General features: G+C 43.7%; 1 protein-coding gene across 1 annotated transcript in view; it reads right to left on the bottom strand.

Annotated features, from left to right (window-relative positions):
* The window catches only part of FBXO3 (F-box protein 3), a 32,518-nt gene extending 24,813 nt beyond the window's left edge, over window positions 1–7,705 (bottom strand). The window contains exons 1-3 of the mRNA XM_007468080.1: window positions 7,616–7,705; window positions 2,922–3,011; window positions 824–987 (exon numbers count right to left, since the gene is read on the bottom strand). Of these exons, the coding sequence (XP_007468142.1) occupies window positions 824–842 (19 nt within the window). The 5' untranslated portion in view covers window positions 843–987; window positions 2,922–3,011; window positions 7,616–7,705. The remainder of the gene's footprint in view (window positions 1–823; window positions 988–2,921; window positions 3,012–7,615) is intronic.
* Between the last annotated feature and the right edge of the window lie 5,048 nt (window positions 7,706–12,753).

The following is a 12,753-nucleotide window of genomic DNA, read 5'->3' as shown; positions in this document are numbered from 1 at the left end:
GGAATGCCGTTTCAAAAGAGTCCTTAGATCAAAAGGTACACATTTGAGAAGAACTGATCCCAATTTCAGCTTAGCAAAACCAAAACACATATAAAATTCCTTTCAGTGGAGAAACTTGAAAAAAACTTGGAGGCTAAAGCAGATAAGTAGCAATATATCTGCAATCCATTTATGTATTTCTTGGGCATAAATTTAAAAATCAAGTAATGGGAAATAGCTTGTTAATATTTCTTGCCAAAATTGGACAATAATAGTATAGTAGAGACAGCATAGATTCTGGGGTCAAATAGACCTCAGTTCAAATCTTAGTTTTCATTATTCTGTAAATGTCAAAATAGTGACGAAAGTTTTCCCTACTCTATTAGGCTGCTCCTACATGCTTAAAGACCCAGTCTGTAATATTTGGTCTTTCAAATATTAGATTGTCAAATAAACATTTACTTGTACTAAAAAGAGGGAAGAGGGTTGATATAGCAGGCAATTTTTCAAATTAAAAAAAAAAGTCTTTTAAATGAAATTACAAGTTATCCTCAAGCAACAATAACATTACTAGTTTCTTTATGTAAAACAAATGTAAGGATAAAAAGAAGCTTTCACTTCTAATAATCATGGGGATGCTGAGGTAGGTAAAAATAGGGCAAGCACTAGAACCAGGGTCCTTTTAGCAAATCAGGCTTTCTATGTGCTTGACCAAATGTGAATGGTGAGTTACAGATAATGTTGGATTAGCACAGATTAGCACAGATGATAGAAACCCAAAGTTATTTAACCTACTTATACTATGAAACTAAAATGGGGAAGGGAGACTCTGCATTCCCAATACCTTTCAGAGATAAAACCATACGAGGACATCTGGGTTCCAAATATTTCTTGAGATCATCCCAGGCCTTTTTAATAGCAGCATAATGGTCAATATATCTTCCTACATCGGAGTAAGTATCAATGAAGAGAGATTTCCAACACTGGTTCTTCTGTGTTTTCTCTTCCCTAAATAGATTTAAAAAGTAAAATTAAAAATCTTTTGAAATGAAATTAGCATATATTTTAGACACTTATACCAACATACCTTATTGGGAATTTGTGGTTATTTTTGTCTTCATTTTCATTTATTGTAGCTACAAATGAAGACTAGATAACAAAAAGTGACACATACATCAAAAAATTTAACAAGTTACTGCTGGCATGGCAGGATTATGAGTCACTTATTTTCTTACTTTCTACTTATTTTTTTTTCTAAGTTTCTAATCCTTGATAAGATATAATGTGAATAGTATATGGGATATGAATTTCAACTTACTCCTAAAAACATACCAGTTACACAATTTTTAAACATATATTTAATTTTTCTATTTTAGAGAATATTTAGAATCTAATGATACAATAATATTAATCTAACTTATCTACATTGGATTAGCTAGAGAATCATATAGCATATCAAAGGAATCACACGATTCAACATTCCTATTTGGTACAATTCCACAAACATTTACTGTCTACTTAGCTACTGAGGACATTAAAAGTAAGGCACATTTTTTGCCTTCAAAAATGTATAATCTAATCAGGGAGAAAGAAGGAAGTATAAATTTAAGAGTCAGAAGTGGTATGGGATAAGGCAGCCAGAAAGGGCCTTAAGGTAACATACTAATGAGGCTGACCTTATCCTGTAGAGAATGGAGAGCCACTGAAGAGTTTTAACAGGAGAGTTAAAAGAGCAGAATTGTGGTTGTGGTTTGGGAAGGGTGTACACTAGAGCCACAGAGATGGACTGGAAGGGTTTTGCAGCAGTCATGGTAAGAGATGATGAACTGAGCTAAAACTGTGGTGGCTATATGAAATGAGAACAAAGATTCAAGAAATATACAGGGGCTAAAATCAGAAAAGCTTGGTAATTGAATGAATGTAGAGACAGAAGGAGAAAAGAGATCTAGAATGATTCCTGTTTCTGGCTTGGAAGGAGGGATGGATGGTACTGCTATGAAGATATGAATGCAGGAGGACCAGGTTTAGGGGTGGGGAAAAGAACAATTCAGGGTGTTGTATACATGTGCGTGCGTTTTTCGGGGTGGGGGCAGTGGTGGAAGGGAAGTATCTTTTTATTAATCTAAGTAATATACATATATATTATTAAAACCAAAAAGTACTGAAGAACTTAAGATGAAAAACTAGGCAGTCTCCTGTTCTAAGTCCAACCTCTCAAAGGAATCTTTAGTTATTTCTGGAAGTTATCTCTATAATTCTAAATGTTTATGCCTCTAGTTCTTGGTTCACCAATTTTATCTATCTACTGATACCCCAAAGTACAAGATCAGGATACAGCAATACTTAAAATTCCCTCTTCCTCATTCTTCCTCCTCCCAATGTTTGGAGGCTCTGTTATTAATTTTTCATTCTATTGAGTAGCTTGCAGCTTTAAATAGTATATTTAAACCTCTATTTCTTGCTTCACCAACTTCAGTCACTACCTGACTCCCTCAACCTAAGAAAAAGATACTAGCAATCCTACCCTCTTTCATCTTTCCCAACTCCCACCTTCTGTCATCTACCCTTTTATTCTATCAAATTTATTAAAATTTACTGAATTCAGTGAACCCTGTGGGTCATCCAATGGAAAGATCCAGCAGACGGTTGTGCAAAGAAATCTGGAGCTCAGTGGGAACGTTAGGGGTGGACACTCAGGTTTGGGAGTTAGAAGCATACAAGTAGTCTCTACAAAGTGCAACAGTGCATGCAGGAGACTTCACAGACAGAGAAGAGTAGTGAGCCAAGGGCAGCAGCTTGGAGAACACCTGCATTTACTGGCAGGCACAAGAAAGGCCACCAAAGGGGTTAAAGAGACAAGGGTTAGAGAGGAGAATCAGGATAGACTAGCATTAATGGAAGCCAAGGGCCAAATTTCAAGAATACATTTCCCAAATACTCACTCAGATATCAGCCAGTATTTTTTGCAATGTCTTCTCCACAGCGGATCATGACTTGACAGCTGGCTAAGTCTTCGACTGACATAGCAACAACTGGCAGTAACCAGATTCACGGTTAGTATAAAAGAAAACAAGAAAACAATTTAAAAGTAAAGATGAAAATATTCAATGTTAAGTTTTGTTTTATTCCTTTTGCTTTTCTGCCACTATCTACCTTTATAACTGCAAAACAATCTTTTCTAAAACCTGTTTAACATGTTAGCTAGTATAATTACCTTGTGAGTAGTGAAATCTTAACTATTTGAGTTCACAAACCACAAAATGTCTACAATTGTAATTTTCATATGAAAGTCTATAAAACATATAAACCATTGGAGTTAATTTCAAATCAAAGAGCTTTCCTATATTATTGGGGCAGTAACCATTTCTACATATAGAAACGTTATTCAGGTGTAAACAAAGTGCTTTTTCTTTTTAAGATCTGTGAGACATTTGATATTAAATACACAGGGCTTTTGTTTGTTCTAATTTTTTCTTAACAGAAAGAAATATTACAGCCAAAAACACTTTTAAACTATAGCAACTATTGGAAAGCCCACCTATAAAAGGTGTCAGATTCTCAACAATTCTGATTCAATATCCATAGCTCTTCAAGTTAGTATCAGCTGCTCAAAAATTTGGAATGTTAGAAACAAATAATTTTCTTTTTATACAGAGATTTCTAGTATAATAGTGCTTGAATCCTGTAAATCCTACCCTACATAATTAATTTGCAAAAAGAATGAACTTAAGATTTAAAAAAATGCATTTCTATCCTTTCAGAAGAGAAATCACAAGTTATAGAAAGTAGGTATAAAAGATTTCACTTGGGCAATAGCTAATCAATTAAGGGAATCTTAAATCACATGGGATTTGTCAAGGCCATAAGTGGGGCATATTAAAAAACAACTGATGGTAAACAGATTAGCCTTTGTTCATTTTTCAGATTTTATACAAACATAATTCTCATCCTTTTCTGCCAAGCTCAGGAGATGCCCAAACTAACATTTGCAAACATAGGAATCCTTCCAGTTTTGTGAATTCAGAGTCCATCACTGTCCCAAGAGTTAACATAAAATAATCTCTGGGGCTTCCCTGGTGGTGCAGTGGCTGGGAGTCTGCCTGCCGATGCAGGGGACACGGGTTCGTGCCCCGGTCCGGGAAGATCCCACATGCCGCAGAGCGGCTGGGCCCGTGAGCCATGGCCGCTGAGCCTGCGTGTCCGGAGCCTGTGCTCCGCAACGGGAGAGGCCACAACAGTGAGAGGCCCACGTACCGCAAAAAAAAAAAAAAAAAAAAAAAAAGGAAAAAAGAATCTCTGGAATATGCACCAAAGGTGATTTTTGATGCAAGTCAAGGATGAAAACTACTATCCTAGAGCTTCTGACTCAGTTGGCATGGGGTGAGATCTGTATCTCAGGCATGTGTATATTTAAAAAGTGCCGCATGTAATTCTGATACACAGCGAGATTCAAACTATGCAGTTTATATTACATAATGATCCCAATGGACTAATTCAATCCAACCCAATCCAGTTCAGCAAATATGTACCATAACCTTCAGAGCTTAGCAATGGGCAGGACACCTGACAAATCTGGGCTATAAACTACAGGAAAGAAGTTGCAGTACACTGGAAACTTTTCTGTGGATAAAATTCTATGGCATTTGTGTCAACATTCCTGGGCTAAGGAATGCCCAGACAGCTGGTTAAACATTATTTTTTAAAAAATATTATTTATTTATTTATTTATTAGCTGCGTTGGGTCTTTGTTGCTGTGTGCGAGCTTTCTCTAGTTGTAGTGAGCGGGGGCTACCCTTCGTTGTGGTGCGCGGGCTTCTCATTGCAGTGGCTTCTCTTGTTGTGGAGCAAGGGCTCTAGGCGCACGGGCTTCAGTACTTGTGGCTCGTGGGCTCTAGAGCGCAGGCTCGGTAGTTGTGGCGCACAGGCTTAGTTGCTCCACAGCATGTGGGATCTTCCGGGACCAGGGATCGAACCTGTGTCCCCTGCATTGGCAGGCGGATTCTTAACCACTGTGCCACCAGTAAAGCCCCTAAACATTATTTCTTGATGTGTCTGTGAGATGTTGCCAGAAAAGATTAGCATTTGAATTGGTGGACTAAGTTAGCCAGATGGCCCTCCCCAATGTGGGTTGGCACCTTCCAATCATCGAGGGCCTGAATAGAACAGAAAGGCAGAAGGTTGAATTTGCTCTCTGCCTAACCGCTAAGTTGAGACACTGATCTTCTCCTGCCCTTGGCACTCCTGGTTCTCAGGTCTTCAGACCCAGACTGGGATCTACATCATCAGCTCTCCAGCTCTCAGCCCTTTAAACTATACCACCAGCTTTCTTGGGTCTCCAGCTTGCCTTTGGCAGACTGTAGGACTTCTCAGCCTCTATAATTCATGAGCAAATACCTTATAAAAACACACACACACACACACACACACTCTCTCTCTCTCTCTCTCTCTCTCTCTCTCTCTATTGGTTCTGCTTCTCTCGAGAACCCTAATACAGTATGCAACTCAGTTCACTTCCACAAACATTTATGGAGGGATCACTTCTGTTTAAAATGTTGATTACTACCAAAAGCATTTAAAATAATCCGATCTCCTCACCTTGTTTTACAAGGTCCTGCATGATCTCACTAGTCTCTTCCCAAGCCTCTCTGCCTGTGAATCATTCCCTAATTCCTGCAACACCAGTCTTCTAGCTCCTCCAACAGGCTATGCTATTGTCCAATCAGCTTCTGAAAACACCGTTCCTTCTGCCAGGAATGCTCTATGTTATCCGTCATATATAGCAGCTCCTTCCAATTTGAATCAATTCCTTAACAGACCAACTGGTTCACTTCCTTCATAGCACACAGCAGCCCTTGTAATTACGCACTTATTTGTTTTCCATCTTGCCCGCTAGACTGTAAGCTTATGAGAGGGGCCTTGTCTGTCTTGTTCACTATTGTTTCCCCAACATTTAATAGGCTGGCACACAGCAGGCACCCAAAAAAAGAAAATCTGTTGAATAAATGGTGACTGCAAAGATAAACAAGACAGTCTCTACATTTAAGAAATGCATAATCTGGTATGGTAAATACCTCTCCTTCTGCAGAGGAAGGAGAAAGGTAGAGACTGGACTCAGGAGAGGGGGTCCTTAAAGGAATTCCATCTTGCCAGGTTCAGAAGAAGGGGGCATGGCATTCCAGGAAGGGTCAGGAGTTTAAGCCACAGAACAAAAAAACACAAGTATGCTGGCAGAGGTCTATTTGGCCAGAGTAGACTATGCCAAATAATAAGGGCCTTAAATGCTCCCAGAAGTTTAGGTTATAATCTGTAAATAACAAGGGGCATTACAGGTTTTTAAGGAGGATGACAGCCAGATGTGTCTTGGAAAAATCACTCTGGGAGCAATGTGGCCCACAGATCAAAAAGAGTGTGTGTATGTGTTAGATTTCTAAAAGCCTATAGCAACAGAATATTTCAGATGAAAACAGTTTGGAACCGTAACAGCCTTTTCGAAAGAAAAAGATAAACTTTATTACAAGCCTGAGTAGAGAAAAATTTGTTTTCTAGAAAAATAAGTGTTACAGGTACTAATAATAGATAGCAGCCAGAAACTGGAATTATCCCTCTGTCACCACTTAGCTTAGACCAACCAACAGCTACCAGTAACTTCAAGAAGGCTGTATTTCTAAAAGGATCCCTGACAACACAGGGTACAATCAGCAAATGACTAAAATCCAATGGTTAATCCAAAAAACAAAACAAAACAAAACGAATCTCGCCTACCCATCCTTAAGAGGGCGATTCTGCCTCCTTTGCAAATATGTGTGGTGGCACAAGAAAGACCCATGCCACCAGCTGTCAAGGGTGTAAACAGCGCCATTTCTTCCACCATCCCAGACGGTCCCAAGCGCTGAAGTAACTGGGCATTTAACCACCCCTACCAGCAACCGGTGTTTATTTTTGGAACAGACGCCGGTAACTTGGGAAACCCAAAGCATACAGGAGGGAAAATGGTCCCCTGTACCGCACCACCGGAAGTCAGTACCAAAACACAAAATCCAACATGCAACCATGAGAAGGAACGCTGAAAGCGAAACAATTATCTAGCACAGAAGGCCGAAAGTGAGCCCTGCCAGATATTACGTTGCTGCGTAAGTCGCACCCAGGGGTCAGGGGGTCGCCTAGCTCCTCTCCGGCGTCCCACCTGCCCACTTTGGCGCCTGACTCTGCAGGCTCCTGGCCCAGGCAGAGAAGAGCGCTCGGCCCGGACGGGGACTTTTCCAAAGCGGCCAGGGCTGCCCTTGGCGGGCAAAGACCACAGGGGCCGGGAGGTGCGGGGCGCTGGGGTCCGCGCGGCGGCAGCGGGGAGCAGTTGGCCCCCCTTCCAACTGGGCCTCGCCAAGGCCTGGGAGAAAGAGCTGTTGCCGCTCCTCAGGCCCGGGCCCGGGACGGGAGGAAGACCTCAAGGCGGGGCCCTTTCCGCCCCGGTCTCGCCCCTGCCCCCGGGTGGCTCTGCAGGACCAGGGCGGCCCTAGCGTCACCTCCTGTCTGTCACGGGAGTCCAGGTCCGGTCGGCGAGCCGGGCCTCCGTCCCTCTTGTCTTACGCCTCCTCCCCCACCCGTGACCCCACCCCTGCCGTGCGCATCGTCCCATTACTTGATTAGGTCCCGGTAGTCCAAGAAGGATAAGATAAGGAGCAGGGGATCGGTGGGCAGCGATTCTAGGGTCAGGGGCGCCGACTCGGTCCAAATCCAGGAAGAAAGTAAGAGAAGACAAGTCTCAAAGCCCCACCCTAGCAAAGTGAATTCTCTTCTCTCTTTGTTTCCACACCAGAACGTGATATAACATGTTTTGCTGATGCTAGATCCTAGAACTGTGGGGAAAGGAAGAGAAGCCTGACAGAATGCATAGTTTGAAAAGCACTCCTTCCCTATTTTTTTACCCCCTATCAAGGGAAAATGAAGAGTTTCACAATCATCTGCCCCGGCCCCGCCCCCTCCGCCACCGCCCTCGCCGTTCCCTAGCCGATAGCACAGGTTTGTTGTGTAACCGACAGGGTAGCCCCGCCCACGGGGAGGACGGTGGGCGGCTCCCTGGGAGGCTCCGCCCACCGCCCTGCGGGTCAAGGGCCAGCGCGGTGGCGACCGTCTGCGTCTCTGGTACCTTTTAAGCCAACCTGCGCGAGCTCTGCCAAGTGCCCACATGCTCACCCTTAGATCTCCCGGTCTCTCTCCTCCCATTCCGGTCCCTAAACTTGCCCATCCCGGACCCCTATGAGCCTTTATTACTAAATCTGCTTGGGTCACTCCAGCCCCTCGTGCGAAATTTTACATCCGGTATCCTCGAAGCGTGCCCCCAAATCTCACAGTAAGTTCTCTCTCTGCCCTTGGCCCCCAAACCCATCGCTTCTCTTCGTTTTCCGACCTAGAAATTCCTCGTTTCTCCCTTCAGCTTCCCTCGCCCGGTGTGTCCCTTGCACAGAGCAGGAACCTTGTCCACTCTGTAGGGGGCAGAGTTGGGAATCAACTAGAGGCTCTTCTTCCAAACTAGGGAAATGGTCGTCGAGGGCATAATTTTAACGCCCTCCCAAGTAAACGGTGCATGGGGTCTGAATCTAAGGGTCAGCCTCTCTCAATTAGGTTGTCACGGTTATTTTTCAGCTTATTAGGGCAATGCAAAGCGTATATTAAATGGATTTTTTGTTTTGCCAAGATTTAATCTCGGAGGGTTAAGTACTTCCGGTGTGAAGGGATGGGTTGAGACCCGGCTGGGCTTGATTGAGGCACATGATGGCCACTCTTCAGCTTAGACAAGATGGTATTAAAATGGGGGTGAGAGACGTATCATGGATTGTGAGCTAAGGAATACATCGCTTATCAGATTTCTTCGTTTCCGTTTCTTTCCAAAGGCCATATGGTGTAAGCAGCTGTGGGGAGTCTGGTCAGACACGAACTTCACACATCTGTTATTTACTAGAAGTGAGATGGTGGACTAGTTAACTATACCTAAGTTCTATGAGCTCGTTTACTCTAAAAACCACCCGTTCCCTAAAGTGGTTTATGGGTGCTGATAAAGATTTGTATAAAGTGCCTGGCTAGATATTCAATAAATGTTAATTTCCCAAGCCTAAGTATACATCCATCACTAAGTTTTCCAAACTCTTCCACATCCTGGAGAAAGTTTTCTCCTAACTATTTGGAAAAGTGGAAATGATTCTACCCCTCCCTTCCCACCCACCCCCAACAATAAAACACTCCATTTCCTCTATTCACCATGCCATTAATGCTTTATAATTATGGTTTTGTCTAACTTTATAACCCCTCCCCCCCCACTGTATTAATTACATTTTTTATTTTCTGTGTCTTATGATGTTTTGACATCCTAAAAATCCTGCTGGCTGGGGAGAGACTGCCTCCCCTCCCCCCAGGGTTAGGTCGTTCCTAAAGATAGCAAACAACTTACATGGACGCACCTCTCATAACCCCCTTTATCTAACTGTCACACACTGAGCCACTATTTCCCCTGCCTAAATTGTCTCAGGGCTAGGTACCAGGCAATGAGAGAACACCTCTATAGCCCAAAGCCCACCATTTATTGTTCAAATTAGCCAATCCCAAGCTGTTTACTTGCCCTGCCCAGTGCAAACTCCAATAAAGGCTCTGGCCTAAATTTGCCTCTTGCTCCTGCTTCTGCCTCTGACCCAAACCTGACGCTTCTACTGGGCACCTTCACAGTGTCGTGTGCCCCTTTCTCTAGGGAAATATAGTAAAAATCTTCTTTCAATGGCACTGATCTTGCCATGTCGTCATTCAGTCACCTTCATAAACTAAAATCCCACAGGTAAGATGAGAGCCACCCAGCAAAAACCAAAAACTAAAACAAAACAAAACCCTCGGCTTACATCTCTGTATTTCCAAACTATTAATGAACATATTTAGAACATCAATTGAACTGGATTCAGGTCAGTTGTTCCCTGTTTGTCTCTCTCACCAGGCTGTAAACTCTCAGTCTTTTTCATCCTTGTAACCCCAAGGCCTTTCTACAACAAGTAGAAAGTTTAAGTTCAGGTTGAATGGATGAAGACAGAGCTGTCATTTCTGTTTACAAGGGAACCTTGCCTGTTGATATAGGTAAATGCTTATAAAGGCATTTGATTCTAATTCATGTTTGTCTATTTCTCCCTCAGATGGGCTACTTTACTTGTTTTAAATCGAAAAACTGGTAGGAGTTTCAAGTGGACTGCCTTTGCTTCTGCTATGCTATTGCATTTTCCTTCCCTTTGGACTTGGTCCAGTTATGACCTAATGAGAAGATCAGAAGTGTGAAGTTAATCTGTCATGGCCAGGATTAAGGTGAGGCAAGATTTGCGCTCACTTGGGGCACAAAATTTAAGGGAGTACCAAAAAACCAGTAATCAAGATGATGTTAATATTTTAATATAATACTTAAAAAAATTAATGCAAAAACCCATGATGAACAAAATCTTAAACAAAAACGGGATCCCACAGTGCTATGCAAGCCATACTGGAGCCTAAGGCAAAAGGAAAAATATATGTTTTTATGTCTTTTCAAATGGTTATTTTTTTCCTATAAGGCCAGGAGGGGGTGCTCAGGCAGGGGACTTGCTTCTCCCATGTGGCAGGGCTCAGAGCTCTTGCCATCCTTGGGGAGTGACATCAGGTTGCTGGCCCCTGCTGTGACAGCCCACACCTCCCTGGGGAAGTGGTCCCAGCCCAGGCTCCATTTCTCTCCCCAACATGGTAGGAAGCAGGTAGAGGAAGCTGGGGGAGCAATGTAGCTGAGCAGGACCCAGGACAGCCCTTTCCTGGGCTGTGGCTTCCTGTTACCAACCCCCATACCCCTAATCATGGCTGGAAAGGGGTAGGAGGAGGAAGCCGGGACTTGGCTATTTGGGTCCCCTGGGCTAAGGTTGAGGGTGAGGGCTCCATAGCCTTTGTGCCTTGGTGGGAGAAACAGTTTCTCCGAGTCTGCTAATTGTTTTGGAAGCTAGTCTCTAAAGGGCATGCAAGGATTTCACCAAAACAGAATTTGCTTGCCATTAATATTCCTATGGTAGATCAGAAAGCACAGGTTCTGAAAGAAGAGTTCATGTGTGGCATAAAAAAAAAGATTTCTCTATTCTCTCAGGAATAGAGATAATGCCTGAGAAATAAATATACTTACATGTTCTCTTTAGAAGCCCAGTGTTGCCTTCACTGGCAAGCAGTTTTTAGTGCACAATGCCTACCTCCTTACACATGATTACACCTTAGCTTCAAGGTTCCCATTGGCTGTTTTGGTAAATCCCTCAGACATCATTCATACCTTATCACATGCAAAGGTCTGGGCTTGGGACTGGAAGGGATCAAGACACAGTGCTCTTCCTGCTTTGATACAATTACTCTTTATAAGGTGAGAGATACACCTGTTTGCTCGGGGAGAGACAAATTCGCATGGCCCTGCAGTCTGTTTTCTCCCTCGTTTTCATGGTTTAGCAAGTAGCTGCATCAGCAGATCTGAGTTTGCTGGCAAGCAGGACAGATAGTCAGCAGACCCTGAGCTTTAGAGGCGCTTGCTAAATGGTGTAAATGGTGCCCAGGGGCCCCGCATGTGTAAAACACCATAGTTTAGGGTCCCTCTCTATTGAACACTCTCTGGGATGTGTCCAGTCTTCTTCTGCCCAGCCTAGGTGCGCCTCCCAGTGGGACAATGAAAGCTGTGAATTGGGATGGGGAGGGAGGTGGGGTGGGGTGGGAGTTCACATGCATTCTCCCCCTTCTCTGCTTGTAGACCCGCCCCGAACATTGTATGTTGACACTGCATGGCCTTGGTGGCGTGCGTCCTGGGCCCATGAATAGCAGCTGCACGAAGGTCAGACTCCACTTTGTCTCATGCTCAGTGTTTTGGGAAAGGGCCTTGACCAATTGGGCCTCTCAGGGGCAGGAAACATTCTCAGGGGTTCCTGGCAGGTTGTAGGGCAGGCCTGGGACTGGACCGTGCAAGCCTTGGTGTCAGCTCTCCTAGTTGTGGTGAGGCAGATGAGGCGGTGGGAGGACCAGGATGGGACTGCCAGACACCAGCTCCCCCAGACAAGTGCGTCATCCAGAAGAAAAACCGGGCTGCAAGGCTGCTGGTGATTGGTCAAAAGGAGGCCTGCCTCTGCAGAGCCCAGGAAAATTCAAGACTACGCTTATGCTTCATGGCTGAAAGCAGGGAGAAGAATGAAATTACAGGGTGGTAGGGAGGTTAGGGGCTGTCAGTGCTGCTCAGAAAGGCATCCAGCCTGATGGGCTGATGCAAAAATCTGGAAGGGATTTAGCTGTTTCTGTGGAACAAAAACACAGACAAACCCATGGCTAGTGAGAAGCCTAGAATGAAGGTAAGATTTAAACGTACAATTCCAGCAGTCACACAAAAGAGGTTCTGGGACTCCTGCTCTTCCCGTAGGCAAGACTTTAAATATTCCTGAATTTGCTGAGCATATGTCTGTTGTTTTGTTTTGTCTGGAACATGCTTCTTGATTTCTTGCAACCCGTATAATGGATATGAATTTTCTGGACACATGGTGAATGGACCTGCTTATTGGACACAAATTGTCCCCTATTGGTGACTTCTAATATGGTGAATACTGAAGGTGTGGCCAAGAATGGCCTGTAATCCCAAAGCTTACCAAGATTGAATCAGGGAAACAACAGCTCCTCCCAGGGACAGAAAAAAATGCAGTATTCTCATACAAGATGTTATACAGGTCAGGGAGCCAAATAATGCCATCCAATTCAATAGCCTGCAGGGCT

Source organism: Lipotes vexillifer, unplaced genomic scaffold (genome assembly GCF_000442215.2).
Source record: "Lipotes vexillifer unplaced genomic scaffold, Lipotes_vexillifer_v1.1 scaffold451, whole genome shotgun sequence".
Taxonomy (NCBI): Eukaryota; Metazoa; Chordata; class Mammalia; order Artiodactyla; family Lipotidae; genus Lipotes; species Lipotes vexillifer.
Note: the sequence above shows the minus strand (reverse complement) of the source record. Positions and strands in the feature narration are given on the sequence as shown.